This window comes from Schistocerca cancellata, chromosome 2 (assembly GCF_023864275.1).
Source record: "Schistocerca cancellata isolate TAMUIC-IGC-003103 chromosome 2, iqSchCanc2.1, whole genome shotgun sequence".
In the NCBI taxonomy this organism is placed as follows: domain Eukaryota; kingdom Metazoa; phylum Arthropoda; class Insecta; order Orthoptera; family Acrididae; genus Schistocerca; species Schistocerca cancellata.
The window spans coordinates 181,118,993-181,143,931 of record NC_064627.1 but is presented as its reverse complement, the minus strand read 5'-3'; the positions used below and the strand labels follow the sequence as shown (position 1 = coordinate 181,143,931).

Below are 24,939 nucleotides of genomic sequence, written 5' to 3'. Positions count from 1 at the left end.
GATATTTCAGTTACAGTTACAACTTTCACATGTGACGTACATGTGATGTAGCATGTGAAAGTTGCTGGATTTGGACGGGTTACTCCTGTAACTGAAATATCAGATCTGAAGATGGTTCTGAATGAACCGAAACCGGTCATATGAATAAAAAAAAATAATTGCAATCAAGACGGATTTTAAGTAACATTATAAAATCACTGATTGCTGTTATCCCATAAGACATTATGTCTGTTTTTGCAAAGAAGTTTATGAGATTCTGTAGTCTAGGAAACGATAGAAATAACAGGTACAAGAAAATCTAGAGGGCAGAGACAGGAGATTTTATTTCAGCCCCGCTTGAGCCGACGTAATATCAGAAACGGGCTTTGTGTGTTCCTTGATACAGATGCCAGTAATGGGCAAGACTGGCGACCCCAGTGGTCACTCCCCCACCACCTCACCTCTAGGTTCCCCCCACCAGCGAAGACCTTTCGCGCTCAGAGCGCATGCACAGCTCCAGGAAATGTAAGACACGACCTGGGACGGATAAACAGCATCCGTCTGGATCCAGACACATCGCCAGAAGACAGCAAGTAAGAAACTTTCGCAACGTCACTCCGGAACGAACCCATTACTCGGCTGATTTCCCGTGAAGGATTCATCAGCGCGGTTCGCCGAGAAAGCCAGCATTCGTATACAGGGTGACTCCATATATATCCAGGATGAATAAACCTAACGTGATGCAGTTTCGTCAACTGGCGCACAGTAAGGCGAATTTTCCAACGTTCGCGAGTAATTTTTATCGTTTACAGTCGCCGAATTACGTCACCGACATTTTTTTTCTAACGGAGCTATGTACTTTTTTCCGGTGGCATTTGAAAGAAGCTCCTAGGAGAGCTGCAACGACGTAGCATGTAAACGACTTAATCAGATAATATCAGGATAACAGCGCCGCAAACCACTGTCCCGCTGTCACGAGAAGAGGTTCCACAAACGTCTGCCCTATTATATCAAATGTAGGAAAACACGTAACTCAGGTATGGTTCCTGCGTTTATTATCACGATTGTCATACCAAGTGCTCAAATTGTCGACTTTCAGCATCTTTACAAGTTATAGAGTAATTCCGGGGAAACAATACTGCACGTCGAACTTAATTTGGAGATAAGGCAGCAGGGGCCGGTGTTACACAAGGCATTTCATGCCTTCGGGAATCGTCGGTGTTTCCTGACGGAGGGACAGTGGTTTGTGGCGTTGTTATCTGAATATTAATAGCTCAAGTCCCATACATGTTATGTAGCTGAAGTTCTCGCTGAAGCTTCTTTCAAATGCCACAGAAAAAAGATTGTAGCACCATTAGGGAAAAAAAATCTAATCAGTGTCGTAATTCTGCGACTATAAACGATAAAAATCACTTGAGAGCGTCAGGAAATTCGCCATGTTGTCAGCTATACCTGGGCGGTAACCGCACCTCGTTGTACTTATCCATTCTGGATAGATCTGGAGTGGCCTATTTCCCGATCAAGTCCTTCCGTCCGTATGTCCAAGGCACCCTGCATGTGATAAAATTTAAACTGAATTATTTGCTTGTAAACAAATGTGATGATGTCCAAGACGTCGTCAGTACATACGTCAGTATACAGGGTAAACCAAAATTCACGCACTTGGGCGCGAAAGCGTAGTAAATGGGCGTCAAAGGAAGACAATCTGGCAACAATGTAATCAAATGTCTGACAGGTATCTGCATTCAATACAACGCGGGCAGTTAGTTCAGTTGGTAGAATTTTGCGTCAGAATACTCGACTGCGACTCCGAGTCTAACTGTTATTTTCTAATTTTGATCTGTCCAATAATGGTGTAGCATATACTGTTACTTACACGATCCATACCTTACAACAGTTTTCTTAACGTTGAAAATAACCGTCATTTGTCAGACATGTCAAAAAATATTCATGGCGGGTAATTACCAGTAAAAATTAATTACCTGTCATGGGACAGAAATAACTACAACATATATCAGTGTCGAGATGCTAAACATACATACCAAACTGAGTAAGATGGACCAGTTGTAATATTTTCAATAGGGTATCAGTGACAGCATATCTTTCACCATAGCCTTATTTTTGTAGAGATATTAAATAACTGCACGTGTTTTAAGACCTGGTGTAATCGTTGTATGACGAGTAAGAACCTAAACACGATATCATGAAGTGTAAAAAACGTACACCTCGAGCCGGAATCGAAAGCTCGAACTCGAATATCCTAAAACAAAACTATACCCACTGTAGTAACTGGGCAGCACTGTTACACAGTGTTGAATTAAGGGACTTATTGGGCATGTGACTAGAGTGTTGAAAATTGTCTTTCTTCGACGTTGATCTTCTGCCGAAAATATGCATGGCGTGAAATTTTATTACAGTTTCGTACTGTTAGATGAAAGGATTTGCACTGTGGCATCCGAGGACAAGAATCTTGATTCACCTTCTCTGATGTGTAATCTTACAACCTTGGCTCTGCCACCGTTGTAAATTTATTTTAATGCACTTCTCTTGTCTCGTGTGGTATATTGGTGAAAAATATTTTGCCAGTAAGTAAAAAAAAATATTTTGGCTATACTTAATCTAGTCGAATTGTTGTCCAGTCAGTTCCTTTTTCAGTTAGTCTCTTTGAGTATGCACATCAGACCTAATTTCGTACATGTGGACATCATGATTGGCATACCTAAGTACTTGATGTAGGTATAGACTGGGAACTGTAAGTACACTCCCGGAAATGGAAAAAAGAACACATTGACACCGGTGTGTCATACCCACCATACTTGCTCCGGACACTGCGAGAGGGCTGTACAAGCAATGATCACACGCACGGCACAGCGGACACACCAGGAACCGCGGTGTTGGCCGTCGAATGGCGCTAGCTGCGCAGCATTTGTGCACCGCCGCCGTCAGTGTCAGCCAGTTTGCCGTGGCATACGGAGCTCCATCGCAGTCTTTAACACTGGTAGCATGCCGCGACAGCGTGGACATGAACCGTATGTGCAGTTGACGGACTTTGAGCGAGGGCGTATAGTGGGCATGCGGGAGGCCGGGTGGACGTACCGCCGAATTGCTCAACACGTGGGGCGTGAGGTCTCCACAGTACATCGATGTTGTCGCCAGTGGTCGGCAGAAGGTGCACGTGCCCGTCGACCTGGGACCGGACCGCAGCGACGCACGGATGCACGCGAAGACCGTAGCATCCTACGCAGTGCCGTAGGGGACCGCACCGCCACTTCCCAGCAAATTAGGGACACTGTTGCTCCTGGGGTATCGGCGAGGACCATTCGCAACCGTCTCCATGAAGCTGGGCTACGGTCCCGCACACCGTTAGGCCGTCTTCCGCTCACGCCCCAACATCGTGCAGCCCGCCTTCAGTGGTGTCGCGACAGGCGTGAATGGAGGGACGAATGGAGACGTGTCGTCTTCAGCGATGAGAGTCGCTTCTGCCTTGGTGCCAATGATGGTCGTATGCGTGTTTGGCGCCGTGCAGGTGAGCGCCACAATCAGGACTGCATACGACCGAGGCACACAGGGCCAACACCCGGCATCATGGTGTGGGGAGCGATCTCCTACACTGGCCGTACACCACTGGTGATCGTCGAGGGGACACTGAATAGTGCACGGTACATCCAAACCGTCATCGAACCCATCGTTCTACCATTCCTAGACCGGCAAGGGAACTTGCTGTTCCAACAGGACAATGCACGTCCGCATGTATCCCGTGCCACCCAACGTGCTCTAGAAGGTGTAAGCCAACTACCCTGGCCAGCAAGATCTCCGGATCTGTCCCCCATTGAGCATGTTTGGGACTGGATGAAGCGTCGTCTCACGCGGTCTGCACGTCCAGCACGAACGCTGGTCCAACTGAGGCGCCAGGTGGAAATGGCATGGCAAGCCGTTCCACAGGACTACATCCAGCATCTCTACGATCGTCTCCATGGGAGAATAGCAGCCTGCATTGCTGCGAAAGGTGGATATACACTGTACTAGTGCCGACATTGTGCATGCTCTGTTGCCTGTGTCTATGTGCCTGTGGTTCTGTCAGTGTGATCATGTGATGTATCTGACCCCAGGAATGTGTCAATAAAGTTTCCCCTTCCTGGGACAATGAATTCACGGTGTTCTTATTTCAATTTCCAGGAGTGTATTTCATGGTCAACGAAATGCTGTCTGCAAGAAGTTACTTAAATCAAAAATACATAATGGTTTTCGTATTCCAGACGAAAGCTTCTTTTGCCCCAGCACAATTTCCTCAGAGAAGTATTTCATAGTGTGTGTATGGAAAAATGGCATTATACACCATAGGCATGGGCTATTTATTCACACATTCCTTCAGTGTCTCTACGACATTTAGTACTCTTTCCTGCTTATTGCATTGCTTTTCTGTGTAGATTTTCCAGCATAATTTACTATCGCGGTGTATGTTTAACAACTTTACAGAGTGATTGAGTTCATTTTGTCCATTATTTAAGGGGAATCTGTCGTGAGCGGATTTCCTATGGTTGGCCATACTAACATCGGTACACATTTCTCAAAAACTAGTTGTCGTTGTGGTCTTCAGTCCTGAGACTGGTTTGATGCAGCTCTCCATGCTACCCCATCCTGTGCAAGTTTCTTCATCTCCCAGTACCTACTGCAACCTACATCCTTCTGAATCTGCTTAGTGTATTCATCCCTTGGTCTCCCTCTACGATTTTTACCCTCCACGCTGCCTTCCAATGCTAAATTTGTGATCCCTTGATGCCTCAGAACATGTCCTACCAACCGGTCTCTCCTTCTCGTCAAGTTGTGCCACAAACTCCTCTTCTCCCCAATTCTATTCAATACCACCTCATTAGTTATGTGATCTACCCATCTAATCTTCAGCATTCTTCTGTACCACCACATTTCGAAAGCTTCCATTCTTTTCTTGTCCAACTTATTTATCGTCCATGTTTCACTTCCATACATGGCTACACTCCATACAAACACCCTCAGAAACGACTTCCTGACACTTAAATCTATACTCGATGTTAACAAATTTCTCTTCTTCAGAAACGCTTTCCTTGCCATTGCCAGTCTACATTTTGTATCTTCTCTACTTCGACCATCATCAGTTATTTTGCCCCCCAAATAGCAAAACTTCTTTACCACTTTAAGTGTGTCATTTCCTAATCTAATTCCCTCAGCATCACCCGACTTAATTCGACTACATTCCAATATCCTTGTTCTGCTTTTGTTGATGTTCATCTTATATCCTCCTTTCAAGACGCTGTCCATTCCGTTCAACTGCTCTTCCAAGTCCTTTGTTGTCTCTGACAGAATTACAATGTCATTGGCGAACCTCAAAGTTTTTATTTCTTCTCCATGGATTTTAATACCTACTCCGAATTTTTCTTTTGTTTCCTTTACTGCTTGCTCAATATACAGATGGAATAACATTGGGGAGAGGCTACAACCCTGTCTCACTCCCTTCCCAACCACTGCTTCCCTTTCATGCCTCTCGACTCTTATAACTGCCATCTAGTTTCTGTACAAATTGTAAATAGCCTTTTGCTCCCTGTATTTTACCCCTGCCTCCTTTAGAATTTGAAAGAGAGTGTTACAGTCAACATTGTCAAAAGCTTTCTCTAAGTCTACAAATGCTAGAAACGTAGGTTTGCCTTTTCTTAATCTTTCTTCTAAGATAAGTCGTAAGGCCAGTATTGCCTCATGTGTTCCAATATTTCTACGGAATCCAAACTGATCTTCCCCGATGTCGGCTTCTACCAGTTTTTCCATTCGTCTGTAAAGAATTCGTTTTAGTATTTTGCAGCTGTGACTTATTAAACTGATAGTTCGGTAATTTTCACACCTGTCAACACCTGCTTTCTTTGGGAATGGAATTATTATATTCTTCTTGAAGTCTGAGGGTATTTCGCCTGTCTCATACATCTTGCTCACCAGATGGTAGAGTTTTGTCAGGACTGGCTCTCCCAAGGCCGTCAGTAGTTCTAATGGAATGTTGTCTACTCCCGGGGCCTTGTTTCGGCTCAGGTCTTTCAGTGCTCTGTCAAACTCTTCACGCAGTATCGTATCTCCCATTTCCTCTTCATCTAAATTCTCTTCCATTTCCATAACATTGCCCTCAAGTACATTACCCGTGTATAGTCCCTCTATATACTCCTTCCACCTTTCTGCTTTCCCTTCTTTGCTTATAACTGGGTTTCCATCTGAGCTCTTGATATTCATACAAGTGGTTCTCTTTTCTCCAAAGGTATCTTTAATTTTCCTGTAGGCAGTATCTATCTTACCCCTAGTGAGATAAGCCTCTACATCCTTACATTTTTCCTCTAGCCATCCATGCTTAGCCATTTTGCACTGCCTGTCGATCTCATTTTTCAGACGTTTGTATTCCTTTTTGCCTGCTTCATTTACTGCATTTTTATATTTTCTCCTTTCATCAATTAAATTCAATATTTCTTCTGTTACCCAAGGATTTCTACTAGCCCCCGTCTTTTTACCTACTTGATCCTCTACTGCCTTCACTACTTCATCCCTCAGAGCTACCCATTCTTCTTCTACTGTACTTCTTTCCCCCACTGCTGTCAATTGTTCCCTTATGCTCTCCCTGAAACTCTGTACAACCTCTGGTTCTTTCAGTTTATCCAGGTCCCATCTCCTTAAATTCCCACCTTTTTGCAGTTTCTTCAATTTTAATCTGCAGTTCATAACCAATAGATTGTGGTCAGATTCCAAAACTATTTGTTCAAATAAAATTTGAAGCGCGCACAAGTTATCATATCTTCTTCAATGTGTATAGGACAGTAGAATTTTTATCATAGAAATTCACAGAAAAGTGTGTGACCTAAAAAATTAGTATTAGGAAAGATATAAATATTTTTCATGCCTTTTACTTGATTGCCATGATTGTAGTAAATTTTTAATGTAAGTGATATAATTAATTGATTTCGTACCAAGTTTCATTGACATAGGTGAATTATTTTCAGAGGAAAGTGTATCCAAAGCTAAAAATTTCATACTTTCGGGAAAATACGTTTCAAGTTTTTAATACGATCTGTTCGATCTACAGTCAAAGCTAATACTCGTTCGCGTTTCTGTATCCTTCTACTTACGTTTGGAGATCCTCTTTTGAATTCTGGCAATTTTTGTCATTTGTACGACTCTTTCTTGGCCTCCCTCACCCTCAGCTGGTCGACTGACAGCACATCCTTCATGTTCATCCCAGCTTCTATGTCCATATCACTGTAAATTTTCAGCCAGCTGACTGACCCCCCATCACTGAAACACAACACTGCGTCCATCCATGACATCAATTTTTGCGGTTTTGAGGCCCACAAATACTGTTTTAGGCAAGCATTCCCACACACAATAACTGAAAGTTTCGTTGGGATTTAGAATTCTCTCGTGGATGCATTTAGTAAGCAATGTTTTGCTAGCTAAGCTTCTACATACAGAATTATTCACCTGCCCCTACCTATGGGTTTTATGCAGCCCACCGCAATGCATTCCATAGTCACGTGCGAGATTTTCATACTCCGTTGCTCATTACTCCGTCTTCAGACCACGAGTGGCCTACCGGGACCATCCGACCTCCGTTGTCATCCTCGGGGGAGGATGCGGATAGGAGAGGCGTGGGGTCAGCACACCGCTCTCCCGGTCGTTATGATGGTATTCTTGACCAAAGCCGCTACTAATTGGTCGAGTAGCTCCTCAATTGGCATCACGAGGCTGAGTGCACCCCGAAAAATGACAACAGCGCATGGCGGCCTGGATGGTCACCCATCCAAGCGTCGACCACGCCCGACAGCGCTTAACTTCGGTGATCTCACGGGAACCGGTGTATCCACTGCGGCAAGGCCGTTGCCTTTGCTCATTACACACAAACAATTAGACCTAGAGAAAAATGAACAGGAACTTTTGGGAGGAAATTTAATGCAGTTAATTTTTGTACTGAGATACGTTTTTGCTGGAGGCCATGGTTTTTGAGTTATTACACGAAAACACGTCTGAAGGTCAGTTTTGAACATTTTTTTCTTACATAATTTGAAACTACAGTCTGTAGCGAAAACGTTATCCACTGCAGAATTTAACTACATTAAATTTCCTACAAAAAGATCCTGTTCATTTTTTCCGTATGATTAATACTTTGCTCGTAGCGAGTGACAGATTATGAATATCAAGAGTGGTATCTGAAGGTGTTGCGGGCTCCACAAACCCCCAGTTAGGGGTAGCTGAATCACTCTGCATAGTTTTTGTAACATCTGCTACTGACCTTGTTTGGAGATGGTAGTCTCTATATAATGACCAGTTACATTACCCATGTATATACTCTTCATCGATTACACTAGCTCTCTGATATTTCCACCATGACTCGGGGCCCTCTGGACGGAGAAAACGGCAGGGCGTAAGTACTCTGGACATGCTTGTGTGTTAACCAGTTCACGTAACGGACGTCTTTCTTACCAAGTACGTCGGCGATGCCACAGAGCAATAATTACGTGTCTTACACCCAATTCCCATGGACTGGGGGACCCATTTAGAGGTCATGTGTAAGGATGGTTCCGTGTCTTGTGGAGTACATTTCCGTCATTATGGCGAAAGGAGGTGTTACACGTTACTAACTAGATGTCTGACTCCTTCCGAATGTACGATGGATCGCATTGTATTCACCAAGAAAGTAAGATTACTCTTGAGCTGTTTATGAAATGGAAGCTGAAAACAATTTAAAGAGGTCACAAACTATCCATTATGCACAAGAATTTAATGCACGAAATAAGTGTTTATAAAAATAAAATTACTTGACAGTCGTTGGTAACCATCAAGTACTCGATCCAATTTTCCATTTCTCGCTTAAAGGAGTCGTTCCTTTGGTTACGCTTCGCTTTGCGCGGCAGAGGCAAGTGATATGAAAATTGTTAAAATAAGAACTTACCTGCTTCTTATCTACCTTCAAAAGTTGGTGCCTTATAAATAAATAGTGTACTGTTATTGTACAATACAGGCACTGACATCATTAGACTCCCTGTCAACTCGTTGTGGTTCCCTCTACCACCTGTTAATAGATTTGAACAGGCTACATCCAGGTCTATCGTCATCGCGCCAGCTTGCTCTGACGGCCACAGCTATAGAGGCGGAGAACAACGCTCTGTAAAGGTGCGTCCACATGATGCTTTTTATTTGCCCAACTTTGCGATTGCGTATACGTTTCCAACAGCGCATATGTACATGCGTAATTTCCTGGAAATGGAAGCCGTGAGCAAAAGCCTTCAGTGGGAAGGAGACATCAGGCACTGGTAGACACTTGTTGCTCACGTGTGTTTGTTTTACATGTCGGCGAAAATGATGTCTACTGATTCTGAACAGTATACTCTGTGGTTTGTTGAAGATTATCAGAAAAAGGACGTGTTGTGGAACTTGTCGTCAAATGATTATTTTAATAAAACTTCGAGGAACGAAATCATTAGCACAACTGAGAAGCATAACATCTGAACAAAAGAAATGTAGCTCCTCAAAAAAAAAACCTAGAAATTGAAATATAGAACACCGATAACGCAAAAAATACAAATTTGGAAACACAGATCTGTTCTCCAGGAATCTGGCGCGTATGACGCTCCCGAATAAGACGAGCAGGATTATTACAGTTGTGTAAACAACTCTTTGTACAATAAAATACAAATGGCGCATTGAAAATTAATTGACCTTCAAATAGCGACTAAAAACTCCCTTAAGTAACTCTATTTCAGATAATCACTAAGGCGTTTTGTTTTGAAATGCGAAATAAATTGTTCAAACTGGTATATAAGTCGCCTGTTACTAGCTATTGCCAGCCTTACCGCTGTGGTTTCCCTTGCAGTTCACATAGTTTGCTATATTATTGACATTTCAAGTATCACTGCTCGCAATGTAGTTATACCACAAACCATTCAATGTTGAAACTTTTTCTGAAAGAATTAGATGAACGAGAACATTTTACGATGTGACAATTTGGTTCATCCCGCCGGTCAAAGGTAATTTTTATGCCCACTTGTACGTCATTCGGACATAAATGATAGCTTGCAACCAATGGAAAACATACTGACGACGGTGTAATTAAGTTTGAAATTTTCTGTGCGCATGTCGTTTGAATCGAGGCGAAATAGGACACGTACATATGGGAAGTTTTCCCTACACGGACAATATGCGTTGTCATCCATTTTTTATACGGCAGTTGTTCTTTTTACATGTCAATATTTTCACAATGAAAAGGGCAAGAAGAGAGATGTGGTGCCCAAGAATGCAACAAAGACAAATACGAGAGTAATTTATTGTAAGTAAACAAACAGCTGACTGAAGATAGCGTTGCACGGTGCAGACTTCTGGTCTGTCACTACTGCACGATTGCAAACCTTTGAGCCTATACAAATAATAATAATAATAATAATAATAATAATAATGTCCTTGCGAAAGTGGAGACTGATTAGGAACATCATCTATCAAGGAACACGGAAAGTGAAATTAATGAGATAAAGTAACGAATCAGAGCGAGCTGAGCACGAACATAATCAGTGTAATTCGATTCGTGGAAAAGAGCGCGAACTCCTCTGTTTCCTCTACGCTTCCCCGACAATTAACACTGCCCTCAAATTAACAGCGACGAACAGATCCGTGAGCTCTTTCCATAAGAATTAACTCTACAAATTCCGCGATATCCTTGCGACGCTCAGAGAGAAATCTGTCTGACTTTCTCTTAGCGTCTTAGATCTCCGTAACAAAGTGAAACGTTAAACGCTGAACGCAAAATGTTGACAGGAAACTGTTTGTTTTTATTTCTCGTCTTCTCTAAGCCCTACATGTTGATATGTAGCGGAAAAGTAATATGGTTGATCATACTACCACGAGATAAAAGACTCTTTAATTTATAATGTACATACAAGCTTCGACAACTATCTGATGCCTTCGCCCACTTTTTGCAATCTTTCGGAAGAAGAACTGTGAGTCTGCCGAGTTCATTCAAGATAGCTGATCCTGTGATATTACATTTATACTCATGTCACGGTGAACACACTGGCTCTCCGGGTAGCATACACCTCAGGCTCAAATCGACATAACTGAGTCTACTACCTGCTACTACCGCGCACTCACTTATTTCCATTTTGTATTCCAGGTGAAATTTATTGGCAAAGCTTATAATATACTGAAGAATGAAGTATTACACTTGTGCTACTTACCTAAATAACAACCGTGATTGTACACAGAACAATAATTGTACAGCAGGAGAATATATGCGTTCGACGATATCGTGAATAATTATTCACCTTCACGTGCGCGTTAATATATTTAAATACATCATGCCTTCGCCAGTGTTAATTCTGACTCTCTCTATATGAAAAATGCTTACGATAATGGCAATTTAGTAAAAACAATACGCAATGAAGACATTTCCAATAACTGCTTGTTACGGAAGCTATTTCTGTTGTTTTGGCATAGTAAACAAAAGTTCGCGATCAGAAATCGTGTTATGCGAAGCATTATACTATTACGCTAAAAATCATTGGCAAATAAATAATACAAAATGAAATGGTTTTGTCAATACATGTCAAACGGCACTTATTTCAAGACTTGGTCACAAATGCTGGTTTTGAAAGACGATAACTTCCTGACTTGTAGTGACATCTGACACACCAAATTTTCGTAATAAAAAATAGTCTACGTGGAGTGACCTCCACAGACATGATGGTTTTAGTCGAAAAACGAGTAGTCAACAAGTGTGATAGTTCCTTGTAGATATCCTTGTACACAAATATCACAATGCTTAATTTAAGGGAAAGTGAATGAAACAGTCTTAACCTGGTATTACTCATATACACTAGAGAAAGGCGAAGTAGAGGGGGGTGGGGGGTATCTAACAAACTAATTTACAGTGAAACTGACCAAGCTCCACAATTTCATATTACTCTGACTAACAGTAGCCAAAAGTAGGGCCTCTATAGCTGCTAGTGGAATTACAATTTTCTGAATAAACAGAGATTGGTTTTAGCAAGGACCAGGAATACTACAATTATGTGATCTATTGCCAAGATATACTACGATCTCTCGACAACTCTTTGAGCGACACCATGCTTCCTCGGTAAATATCATTTATCCCCAAGGATATGATGAAGCAAAAGCAATACCAACCTTACCCAGTAAAGCTTTTTAATCTGTCAAATGAACTGTAGCACACATAGTACACTTTGCCATGTTGTTTTGCTCCCCCCAGCCAATTCTGCAATTTCATACATGCCCTTTGTCTCCTAATGCAAGATTTTAAGCATGAAAGGCAGTCAAGTTTACTTGACAACAAAAATCAAAATGTGGTGCATATCCAATGAGAATAACTTTTTAAGTGCAATTGAGCAATGGGTAGAAAAACTTTACTTGTGAAAGTGCCAAAGTGTTTCCCCAAAACAATTGAGGATGTATTTTAAACTAACATAATTCCCATGAAAAAAATTGAAACAAGAAAAACGAGATTATCTGGCAAAAGAGAGAAATTGCCCATATGCTGTAACACTACTACAGTACCACTAAAACATGTGTTCATGGCTAGTTGTCAGAGAATCCACTTAGCTAAATATCTGTTCACAAATACATTTTTAAACAATTTTGGGCAGAAATGATTTGCTACCAAACTCAACATATTAAATGCCATATACTAAGCAGCTGATACAAACCAGTTTCTATCACTAACAATCAGGTGGTGATCTCTGCAGATCTTTGATATCAACAGGATTAATGGAAAGTTTCTTATGAAACTCAAAAAAAAATTTCAATTAATTTTGTAAAAAAACACTTTAAACATATATCTGAATCAGTTTTAAGTAAAAAAGAAAAAGAGACTGTCACACTACTGTAAAGAAAGTTATTGCCACATAACAGGGCAAAAACTTATAAGGAACATTAAAAAAGAAACACTCACAAAAAGAACTAATGTTGAAGTTTCTTAGATGGAAGTACTAAGAGGAACAAAATGAGCTTTGGCCTGCTGTGATGAGTTATAGGCAGAATGGTAAGCATACCAAAATAAATTTATAATACGAGTACTATGACCTGATGGATCAATTTTTAGTGACTAAATAACATGGTAGACTAGGTCAGAATCTGTTTACAAGAAGTTGATGGAAGCTTTTCTGATGACAATTTTCTGCCATATTTGTTAGTGTGCAGTGTGACTGGAAAGCTATTTTTTAGGTCTGTGACATTTTGAAAATTCTTCCCCAGTGCCAAATTCCAAATCAAAAATACAACTTACCTCTCAGGTACAGGAAAAATAATGGCCTGCAGTTTGTGAGTAATGTTTATTCAGTTTACCATATACTTGCAAATACATTTTTTCACACAATTTAATCTCTTAAGGCATGCTGGAAGAAGACTGAAAGAGAAGCTAGCAAAAGACAAGCAGGTATCATGTAGTATGAGTGTAGAATAGCAAAACAAAGGGAAAGATGCTAAAACTGATGCCAAGTCTGATGTATTATCAATAAAATACTAAAACAGGAAATAGACTAAGAAAAGACTAAGAAACATGACAGCTCCAATGTCAGTTCATTTACCACAGAAACCATTTGTCATTGCAGATAATTTTGACAAAATATAGAAAACTACCAATTGCTTAATCTGATAATACTCCATGATAACACAGTTTAATTGGCTCTTCTTAATGGAAAATCTATTTAGGTTAAGAAAAAGCGGTTTCTTTAAGAAAACAGAAATGCCAGGTAGTAAGGAAATTTCCTAAAGGTTACAAATGAACACTAAACTAAATGTATGTGAATCCCTTGCTACTGCTTCCTGTCATCACTGCTGCATGTGAAAGTTGTTCTTGTAACAGTTTCATTACACATTTCTGGCAGGAAAATACTCAATCCCTGTGGCTTGTCAAAGTTGTGAGAGCCATGCAAAACAATGAAAACAATCAAAAAGATTTATTAATATCATTTATGCAGGACAATGGAATGTTAGGGAAAGGCTAAATTAACTAAAATTAAATGGTTTCATTAACATTTATTTGGGTAGAAACATCAATACAAAACACAAGCAATTACAATGACTGGATATATGGTACAGTAAAAAAAAAAAACAGCTGGTATAAAATACTCTACAAAACTCAGGAACATGCTTCATTGCTACTGACAAATAAAAATAATTACAACAATACAGTATGGTTTATTCATCTATGAGAAGCTCCACTGTAGTGAACAAAATTACAAATAAAAAGTCAGATATTCGCTACCAGTATATAACAAGTGAAATTTGTTACTATTATCACTGATCAGTACATGCCCTTTTGCAAATTGTATCTACAAGGTATTTTGTGAATATCACATCAAATATTGTTATTGTTGCCACTATTTTTATTTTCTGCCAAACTGCTATTTACGTAATATGAAACCTCACATATAAACACAAATATTCCAATTGGGAATACAGTCATACTATTGGTTCGAACACAACAAAGCAGAATTATTATGGCAAGTAAATAATATTATATGACATACGGAGGAAAAGCTCTTTGTGTGGAAGACACATCATAAGGAAGATCACTAAAGCAATGTACTTTAGACAGATATGCTACTGAATTGAAGCTGTAATATAGTCAGTAGAAAAGTGTTCACCTATGTAGTGTCAAGCACTAGAGAAAATGTGTGTATCCTGGGAAAATGTGCTTATTTTATATGAATAATTAACATTAATATTTGTGAACACACATTCCACATCATATGCAACCAGATACAATAAAATGAATGAGAAGAAGTTATGTATGCTAGGCTGTAGGGCTATAGGGTAACTGTTAATTCATGCACTCACAAGGTCTTCAGAATATTTATTAGCACACACTTTATGGGAAACTACAATATTTCTTATAATGCATGGTTCAGGCAAAAGAAAGAAAAATTCTGTAAAAAATGTATTTGCAAGTACAGTACTAAAAGGTTTGGCTACTGTTAACTGCCGGCTGAGGGTAAAGCTTAAGAATTAATCTAAAAGTTGAGTATTTGATTAATTTAACAATTGCTCCCACTGTAAGATTTGAATCTGAAGTAGTATCACAACTCTATCTAAATACTTGAGACATATCTCCTAAATGCATTAAACACCAGACATCATGAATTATGGATTGTACAATCATGGGCACTGCCTGTAGAGGAAAAGCAACCATTAGAAATTAAAACTACAGAGCAGCCACAAGCCACATACAACTTCATCTTTATTTTGACAAATTTCATTTGACCAATGTGACCACTTCAGAAGGTAAGTAGCCGAGGGCCACTCTTTTCAAATATTGGGCTGTCTATATTTTATGTATAATGGCAACACTATACGCAGTTATTATTTGTAATGAGTGGCCCTCAGTTACGTAATTTCAGAAGACGCTCACGCTCTTTGAGTGAAACTTGTCAAAATAAAGGAAAACTTACATGCAACTTGTGGACGCTTTGCAATTTTAATCATGGAGTGCATTTTCCGCGTGTGTTGTGTCTTCAACTACGTGCTATAAACCAAATCAATGTAGCCACATTGTCACATATCCAGGCTACCTCTGAAACGTAACACTATGGCTGTTGGATGACAGAAAAAAGAAAATCTGCATAAGTGATTGTGTCATTGATCATTAAAAAATGATTCTGATAACTTTGAATTCACCAACACAGTGCAACAGTTTACAAAGGTATTCAACACCCAAAAACAAGATTACTGTCCATGACACTATTCAGAACACAAGTCAAATGTATTCTAAATATAGTCTACTCTGTTAAAACAAACAACTTACAAACAGCAGGGGCCACACATGACTCATTACTGGCCTGTCAAAGCAGTAAGAAGAATCATACACTAGGAACTGCCTACAAGATATAAGTAGTGATGACATAAGTGCTCAATGTGCAAAGATTAAAGGTGAACTTTCAACAGGCACAAACTGACTCTAGAGTGGAAATGCACCTTGTTTGAAGAATAGCGCACTGTCCAAGTAAGTGACAATTCTGGAATATTGTGAGGATGAAAGACCACTGACATTTAACCTTTGATTAAAGGTTTTTCAACTCCTGTCATACTATACTAGGAAGTGGACTGGTAAACACAATGAAAGGCAAAAATTAAAAATTATTCCTATGTTCTGAAAACTTCTAACAGATATATAAGAAAATGAGATAGGCCTAACTAGAGGAGTGAACTGAAGAAGAAACTTGTCCGAGGAGGTACTATTTCAATAGAATGTCTGTGAATGAATTTTCAAGGAAGCTGATTACCCATGGCACTTGTTATGATATAATACTGGTACCACAAGCCTCACATAAATGAGACACTAAACAGATGGCAATGTATTTAAGAGAAGGCATAACGTATAATTACAGAGCTCTGAAAAATTGAGTCGCATATTTTACTGATGGGCAACTATCAGAACACAGTATCAGCAATGGCAATAGAACATCACAAACTGCAGTGTGCAAAACAAGGTAAGTGTAACAGAGTCAGCAGCCCTGTTGACAGTAAGAATTGCTCACGAGTGCGCGTCATATGCCTACAAAAATTTCAGTTTTACAGTTAGAGATATTTGCTGCACATTTACATAATGAACAAGACATTCGATGGATTTGTAAACACTTCAAATTTTTTCACGCGTCTTGCAGACATCAACAACTTTGAAATTCCGTGTTTAACCCAGTTCACCCACGTTAAGATATACAGCAACTCACTAGAGCAGCTCCTCTGTACCTAGTTCACAACTAATAGCTGCAACATCTCTTTCCAAATACTAAGTTCGTTGCACGACTGACACAAACACGATGTCAATCAGTGAACTTCATGCATCATTCAATTTTAGAACGTGAAGCTAGTCGTAGACATCACGCACAGACTGATAATAACCGCGACTAAACCTAACGCTATTCCCAGCAAAACAAATCGTGCAGCTTCTGGTTCGTACAATTGGCATCCCATGGGTTTCAGGGACGCATGTTTATGAGTTCACGCTCTATTTAACTGATATGCAGTAACAATAACAAGCTACGCCTGTAACAGTCATAAATTAACTTACTATGGGTAAATACTGAGGGAGAACTTGCGAGAAGTACTGAACAAACACGATGTGAAGCATTATAACAAACCTCGGTTTATGTTTTCATAGAACAAGTAGTTTACCGGCGTAGTCTAATAAAGGCAAAGAGATAATCACAAGTTTCTACTAATACGCTAAGTGGTCAAAAGTACTGTCATAAACTTTAGAGGGGTGGCGGTGTCAGTTGGGTCTGACAACGGTGTTCGCGGCGTCCTTAACCTGTACTTCACATGGCTGTTGACTGTTTAAGACAAGAACCAAAGGTCATCAAATCAGGTAACAGCAAAACGAAACCTGTAATTTCTATGTACCATCTGAAACATTTAAAAACACTGGACGCAAAATCCCATATGGTGTAGTAACAATTGGTGATTCTACGTCAAACTGAAAGAGAGACGCTACAAGCCACTCCCTAGCTACGGTACTGCAGAAACTATAAGCAAAAGACTCACAAACACCTAGCTCTAAGTAATTTGATCTTACCACCTTGTTTACGAACAGGCATTCTTGTCGAAACAAATAAGTCGTCTGCTGCCAGTATTCCCGTCAACTTGCACTTTAAATCACGCCTGGTGTGCCAACCTCAAAACAATGAAGTGAGAAGCACAACTATTGAAAAACTTTTCTTCATACGATTTTCAGAACTGTAATGACACACTTTCACTTTTAATAGCGTACTCCCGGTAGATAACGAATTGGCAAGGAAAACACCGCGACACTACGGAACATAAACATCCAAATTCACACAATATGGCGAGCCACGACTTACACAGCCGCGATACCAACTAGCAACTGACGTGATTGGTCAATGTACGCTCAGTGCGTCACAAAATGTCTACTCCTTGCAGAGATCATACTACTTAGTTGATCATAGACCTGCTTAACAGGGCTGTGACCTCTATGAAGGGTATTCCAGGTACTTTGTTTTATAAGAGCGTACACTGGAGACATTCACAGCGTGTAGACATATCTTTTTACAGTCTTAGAAATAACAAGCGCCTGCGTTGACGGCGTCTGCAAGACAGAGTGTGTTTACAATGTTGTTATAATTGATTGTTTGCAGATTCTGTAGTGATAATATTCTTAACTGTCGAGTAATATATAGTGATATTTGATAGTTGGTTCTGTTCAGATCAATTTGTCTTAATTACGTCACTTAAGAAAAGAAAAATAACCTGTGTTAGTAGCAGCGCCGATACAGTCAGCATCAGTGCTAGTAAGTTTTCGTCCCTAGCCAAGGTGTAAGATCACGTATCTCTGTATTTGTTTATTATATTGAAGCCATGTACAATTATCTCTGAAAACCAGACACATTGTTTAACAGAATTCTTAGAGTTTGAATGTTTGATTTTGTCTTGTAAAATACATTTTTACAGTAATTACGCAGAGTACCATAACACAAAGTCGTGTAAAGTATCATTTCACTTTGTGTTAATGCGATACATAAAACTCATTAATCACAGGATGAAAACGTGAGCCCTACAACTTCAGCTTACTGTTTGTAGTCTACGATTGTTGTGCTATATTATCGTATTGTTCGATATTTTTCAGTGTTAACTAAGTCAGTTACAGTATGTATTTCAAAAGCATCACCCTACTGAGTATATGGTAGATTCTGTAAACGATAAAATGTCATTGGTTTGGAACTTTTGTGACTTGTGTCCTCATAATATTCGGCTACAGAAGTTGAGTTTTTATGGAACACATAGTGCAGCATATGCATCATTTAGTTCGAGAAACATCATGCAGAAAGTTATCACAGCCTGCTTAAATAATTCAAATATTAATACAGACCCCATGTCATCTGCAATTTATCGTACAAATGATCCTCCTGGGGAGAAATTGCAGTGGGTACTTCATACATTTTGATTGTTGGTCCATTACTGTTCTTGTTTTATATTAATAATATACAATTTTATTTTGGGGAGGAGGCAGAAATATCCCTGTTTGCAGATGATACAAACAGTATTGTGAGGCCAGGCAAAAAACATTACCAGGGAAATCAATAAATGATGTTTTTATAGAGGCTGCAGATTGATTTTTCTCAAGTGGGCTACTTATGAAGATACCAGTTATGTAATGTGAAGAAGAAAACTACCTCCTGTTAATGCACTGTAAAAAAAAAGGGGGGGGGTTGAAAGTTCAATGTTCTTATATTGATGGAAAATAAGCGAGAAGACCTATACTAGACATGCTAAAACCTTTAAGTTTGTCTCGTTTTGGCATAAGAATAATTACCAGCTTCATGGCATAAAGAACTTGGTAAGTTAAGATATTTGGCATACCTTCATTTGCGAGTGTCATAAGGGACAATATTCTGCCATAACTCCACATGTAGACAAAAAATATTCGTTGTAAAAAAGAAAGTAATTAGAATTACCTGTGGTGTTCACACATGTACACCTCATAGGCATCTCTTTAAGCAGCTGGAATGTTAACCACAGCTTCACATTACTTTTATTTTCTTACTGTATTTAACTTCTTTGTCAACAATCCGTCTGAGTGTGAGAGAAGCAGGTATATTCACAAGTACAACTCTAGAAGGAATAATGATCTGCATTACCCTTTAATAAACCAAATTTTGGCACAGAAAGGGATAAATATTCAGCTATAAAACCATTTATCAATATGCACACATGGAAAGAAAAGTCTTAAGAGATAGCAGAAATATTTTCACGGGTTGATTAAAAATGTATCTCTTTACAAACACTTTTTCTGCCATAGAAGAATTCTTGAATAGAAATAGGTAGCCTAGTCATTTTTACAGGAAAAGCCATATATAACATCAGTCATGATGATGATGATTTTGTTTCATCACAGTGCTTGTAGTATTTTCATGCCAAGATATTGACCACCTTTTTCAATATTTTATAGTGTTTGTGACAGGCACCTCACTAGTTTTGTTGTTTCTTGTGATTTGAGACTGTATAATGTCGCTTTAAACACTGTATTATCCAGGATTGAATAACAACAATATAGAAACACTCTGCTGGGATGAGTGATGAGGGTACAGGATACAGCTGCTAGGGTCAGTGTTGGGAGGCTGTGCTATGGGGGGAGGGGGGGGGGGGAGGAAGAGCAGAGGAGTACAAAAGGAGAGAGGAGAAACAGGGAATGAAAAAGATTTATTAAGTGCACTGGTGAGATAGAAGACACATAGTTCTGGAATGGTAGCAGAGAAGGCGTTGTGTGCAAGACAGGGACTAATGAAATTTCGTGCCAGGGGGGTTATTGTGTTCAGTACCTCCACATTAGTTACACAATTAAAAAAAAAAAAAGCTGGTGCTGGAAAGAAAAATCGAAATGGCATGGCCTGTGAAGCAGTCATTAAAGTGAAGCACGTCATGTTGGGCAGCATTTTCAGCAACTGGGTGGTGCGGTGCTGGTGTCTCTTGACCATTGTTTGCTGGTGGCCATTCATGCAGAAAGACAGCTTGTTAGTTGCCACACCCACAGAGAAAGCAGCACAGTTGTTGCAGCTTGGTTGGTAGATTACATGGCTGCTTCCACAGATGGCCCTGTCTGTGATGGGGTAAGATGATTTCTGTGAAAGGACTGGAGTAGGTAGTAATGAGATGATATATGGGACAGTTAGCTATACTGCAGTGATATGAGGCAAGGGATTGGGAACTGGGTGGAGTAGGAACAGACAAGGATACTGCATAGGTTTGGTGGGTGGTGGAATACCACTATGGGAGGTGTGATGAGGATGGTAAGGAGGATATTCCTCCCCAATATACTGTGTCCCCACAGAGAGAATATCTGCTCTCATATACCTACACCTTCAACGTATTATCTCTACTCTATCCTGTGCAAACTTCTTCATCTCCGAATAATGACTGCACCCTACATCCTTCTGAATCTGCTTAGTGTATTCATCGTTTGGTCTCCCTCTACGATTTTTACCCTCCACGGTTCCCTCCAATACTAAATTGGTGAGCCCTTGATACCTCAGAACATGTCCTACCATTGATCCCTTCTTCTAGCCAAGTTATGCAACAAATTCCTCTTCTCCCCAATTCTGTTCAGTACCTCCACATTAGTTACATGATCTACCCATCTGATCTTCAGCATTCTTCAGTAGCACCACATTTTGAAGGCTTCTATTCTCTTTTCGTCTGCACTGTTTATTGTCCATGTTTCACTTACATACATTGCTACTCTCCATAAAAATAATTTCAGTAAAGACTTCCTGAGACTCATATCTATTGTTGATGTTAACAAATTTCTCTTCTTCAGAAACATATTCCTTGCTGTCACCAGTCCATGTTTTACCGGTATATCCTCTCTACTTTAACCATCATCTGTTATTTTGCTCCCTTAATAGCAGAACTCATTTACTAGTTTAAGTGTCTCATTTCCTAATCTTATTCCCTCAGCATCACATGATTTACTTAGATTACGTTCCATTATCCTTATTTTGCTTATCTTTTATACTCCTTTCAAGATGCTGTCCATTCTATTCAGCTGCTTTTCCCAGTCCTTTGCTGTCTCTGACAGAATTATAATGTCATTGGCAAACCTCAAAGTTTTTATTTCTTCTCCATGGGTTTTAATTCATACTCCAAATTTTTCTTTTGTTTTCTTTACTTCTTGCTCAATATACAGATTGAATTACATCAGGGGTAGGCTACAGCCCTGTCTCAATTCCTTCTCAGCCACTGCTTCCATTTTGTGCCCTTCAACCCTTATAACTGTCATCTGGTTTCTGTACAAATTGTAAATAGCCTTTGCCTCCCTTTATTTTACCCATGCCAACTTTGGAATTTAAAAGAGAGTATTCCAGTCTATGTTGTCAAAAGCTTTTACTAAGTTGACAAACGCTAGAAATGTAGGTTTCCCTTTCCTTAATGTATCTTCTAAGACAGGCTGTTCCAACCGAGCTCCAGGGAGCCGGAGCGCTCCGGAGCACTCACAGCGGGAGCTCGGAGCCTGCGTGGAGGGGGAAAGCGAACTCACTGCCCCCTGGCCGCATGCAGTCGCAACCGACGCATTAATCCGTGTTCAATGACAGCTATGACAGAAGCGGGAGCCCTGTACCTCTGTTGGAGGATACCTTTCTATTCGTTGAGAGGGATGGTCGCCGCAGTGTGTTGTATGTCATTTAAGGTATTTAATTCTGCGAAGAGGTACAATATACAACGACATTATACACGTCTTCACGCAGCGCACTACGATTAGGTAGAAGGCGTTGCACGCAGAGAACTGGTAGCCAGGCTTAAGAACGACCTTCCAGGAGAAGTATGTTTAAAAACGGTATCTTAATACGGAGGGTATCAAAACATGCAACATAGTTCGTGTTCTGTAATGCGTTTATAATTTTCAGGTGAATGAATGCGGAGAAAACACTACTGAATCTGAAATTCGAGCAAGCTACAGGGTCGTTCACATTATTGCGACGAGTGGCAAGCCGTTTTTGGTAGGACCACTCGTAAAATCGTGCATGGTAGCAGTTGCAGAATGTCTGTTTCCAAGGGAGTTGCAGGCAATTGAATGGGTAATTGAAGGGGTTTGCCTGTCGAAGCAAACAATGTCTCGTCGAATCCTGGACATGATAGCGGATTTAGAGACACAGCTCAGGAAAAAGGCGGAGAGCTTTGTTGAATTTTCGCTAGCGCTGGACGAAAGCACCGACATATCGGACTGTGCTCAGCTTGCAGTCTTTGTGCGTGGTGTCGACATGGAGCTGCAAGTAACTCTTGGATGTGGTACCACTCGATTGCACCGCAACAAGACGTGACATTTTTGAAGCTGTTTGTGAATCAGTGGACAATATGAATTTTTCGTGGGATAAGCTCCGTTCTGTAGCGACAGATGGTGCACCAAAAATGATCGGGCGTCACCAAGGTTTTGCTTCTCGTTTGAAAAATAAACTCAGGGACGAATTCGGAAAGACATTTTGACTCTTCATTGTTTTATTCACCAAGAGGCACAATGTGCTGAAACAATAGAGCTAGGTGGCGTAATGAAAGATGTCGTGAAGTGTGTGAATTTTGTGCGGCGTCACGGTATGAATCATCGCCAATTCAAAGGATTCCTGTAAGATATTGAAGCGGAGTATGAGGATATACCTTACCACAGTACAGTTCGTTGGCTGAGTCGGGGAAAAGTTCTTGACGTTTTCTTTGCCATTCGTGAGGAAATATCCCTTTTTCTCGAAATGAAACGGGAAGAAATTCGTTGTCTGAAAGATATAAAATGGATGTCAGACCTGGCGTTCCTAGCTGACATAACTATGCATCTGAATAATTTAAATATGTCATTGCAAGGCAAAGAGCAGCTAATCGTTGACATGCACGACCAGATCAAAGTGTTCATGGAAAAGTAACGTTTATTTGAAAGGCAGATGAGTAGTGGACATTTAACGTTCTTCAATCGTCTTCCTTCTTTAAAACTACCTGAAGGTACTACTTTCGGCTATTACCAAGCAAAGTGAAAGCAGCTCATCACGTCGTTTGAAACACGATTCCAAGACCTCACTAGTTTGAAAATGGAACTTAAGGTGTTCAGCACTCCTTTTTCAGTTTCCCCCATGATTTGTCATCGTCACTTCAGTTGGAGATTATTGATTTCCAAAATTCAACTTTGTTGAAAGAGAGGTACTACAACACGTTGGATTTGTCACGATGGTATCGTTCATTACAGCGAAAAACATTTCCCAAGCTTCACAACAATACCGCTCAGATCATTTGCATTTTTGGATCTATATATCGTTGTGAGCAGCTTTTCTCAGCAATGAAAAGAGTAAAAAGTAAGGAACGATCGTTTCTTCAGGATGCAACAAAGTAGTCCATCCTCTGCATTAACGCTGCGAACACTTTGACGCCTGATATTTCCGATCTTGTAATGAAAAGAGCTACAGAGCTACAGAGGCCCAATAAATTTAATATGCAACTTCTTGTAAAACAGTTGTTTCTTACTTATTTCCTGGTCTAGCATGTCACCACATCGTAGCAGCTAAGAGTATGAGGTTGTCGATCTTGTAAGACGCAGCTGGCACATCAAAACGCTTGCCGGCATGCCGGCCCACTTGAATGGTCACAGCGAGCGACACGGCTCCCTGGAGCAGGGAGCGCTCCGCGGCTCACAACGGAGCCGACGAGCTGGAACAGCCTGTTCTAAGATAAGCCATGAGGTCAGTATTGCCTTGTGTGTTCCTACATTTCTATGGAATCCAAACTGATCTTTCCCAAGGTGAGCTTCTACAAGATTTCCCATTCGTCTGTAAAGAATTCGTGTTAGTATTTTGCAGCTGTGATTTATTAAACTGATAGTTTGGTAATTTTCACATCTGTCAACACCTGCTCTCTTTGGGAATGGAATTATTATATTCTTCTTGAAGTCTGAGGGTATTTCGCCTGTCTCGTACATCTTGCTCACCAGATGGAAGAGTTTTGTCATTGCTGGCTCTCCCAGGGCTACCATATGTAACCTGCCCTCCTATATAAAAGACATCTAACTGTTTGCTCCATCGACTCTCCATAGTTTTCATTCCTTTTCCACCTGGAACCCTGCTCATCACTGTTGATACCACATCAGTTTGCACTAACAAACTTAAGCCTAAGCTGCTACTGAACACTACCTTTCCCAGCGTCTGATGAGCCTGTTACCTGGTTTAAATGTTTTAATGATATTTTCATGTTCTGCACTGAGGGTAAGGACACCCTATCCACATTCCTTCAGAACCTCAACATTTTCTCCCCCATTTGCTTTACTTGGTCCTCCTCAACTCAGCAATGTTGACCTCCATCTTAGGGATGGCTACACCAGTACCTATGTCCACATCAAACCTACCAACCACCAACAATACATTTACAGACCGAAATTACCTTCCCAACCTTGTTCCAAAGCAGAACTCCTGCCTT

At 40.3% G+C, this 24,939-nt stretch overlaps 1 protein-coding gene and 1 pseudogene across 2 annotated transcripts in view; one reads left to right on the top strand and one right to left on the bottom strand.

Moving 5' to 3' along the window:
• Positions 1-7,744: 7,744 nt before the first annotated feature.
• Positions 7,745-7,862, bottom strand: LOC126163848 (5S ribosomal RNA; annotated as a pseudogene).
• A 10,187-nt stretch (positions 7,863-18,049) lies between these two features.
• Positions 18,050-24,939, top strand: part of LOC126161502 (uncharacterized) — a 40,678-nt gene continuing 33,788 nt past the window's right edge. The window contains exons 1-2 of one of the 2 annotated variants that reach the window (XM_049917400.1): positions 18,050-18,290; positions 24,011-24,209. In XM_049917400.1, coding sequence (XP_049773357.1) covers positions 24,093-24,209 — 117 coding nt within the window. In that variant the 5' untranslated portion in view covers positions 18,050-18,290; positions 24,011-24,092. The remainder of the gene's footprint in view (positions 18,291-24,010; positions 24,210-24,939) is intronic. The other variant, XM_049917401.1, reaches the window with a different exon arrangement.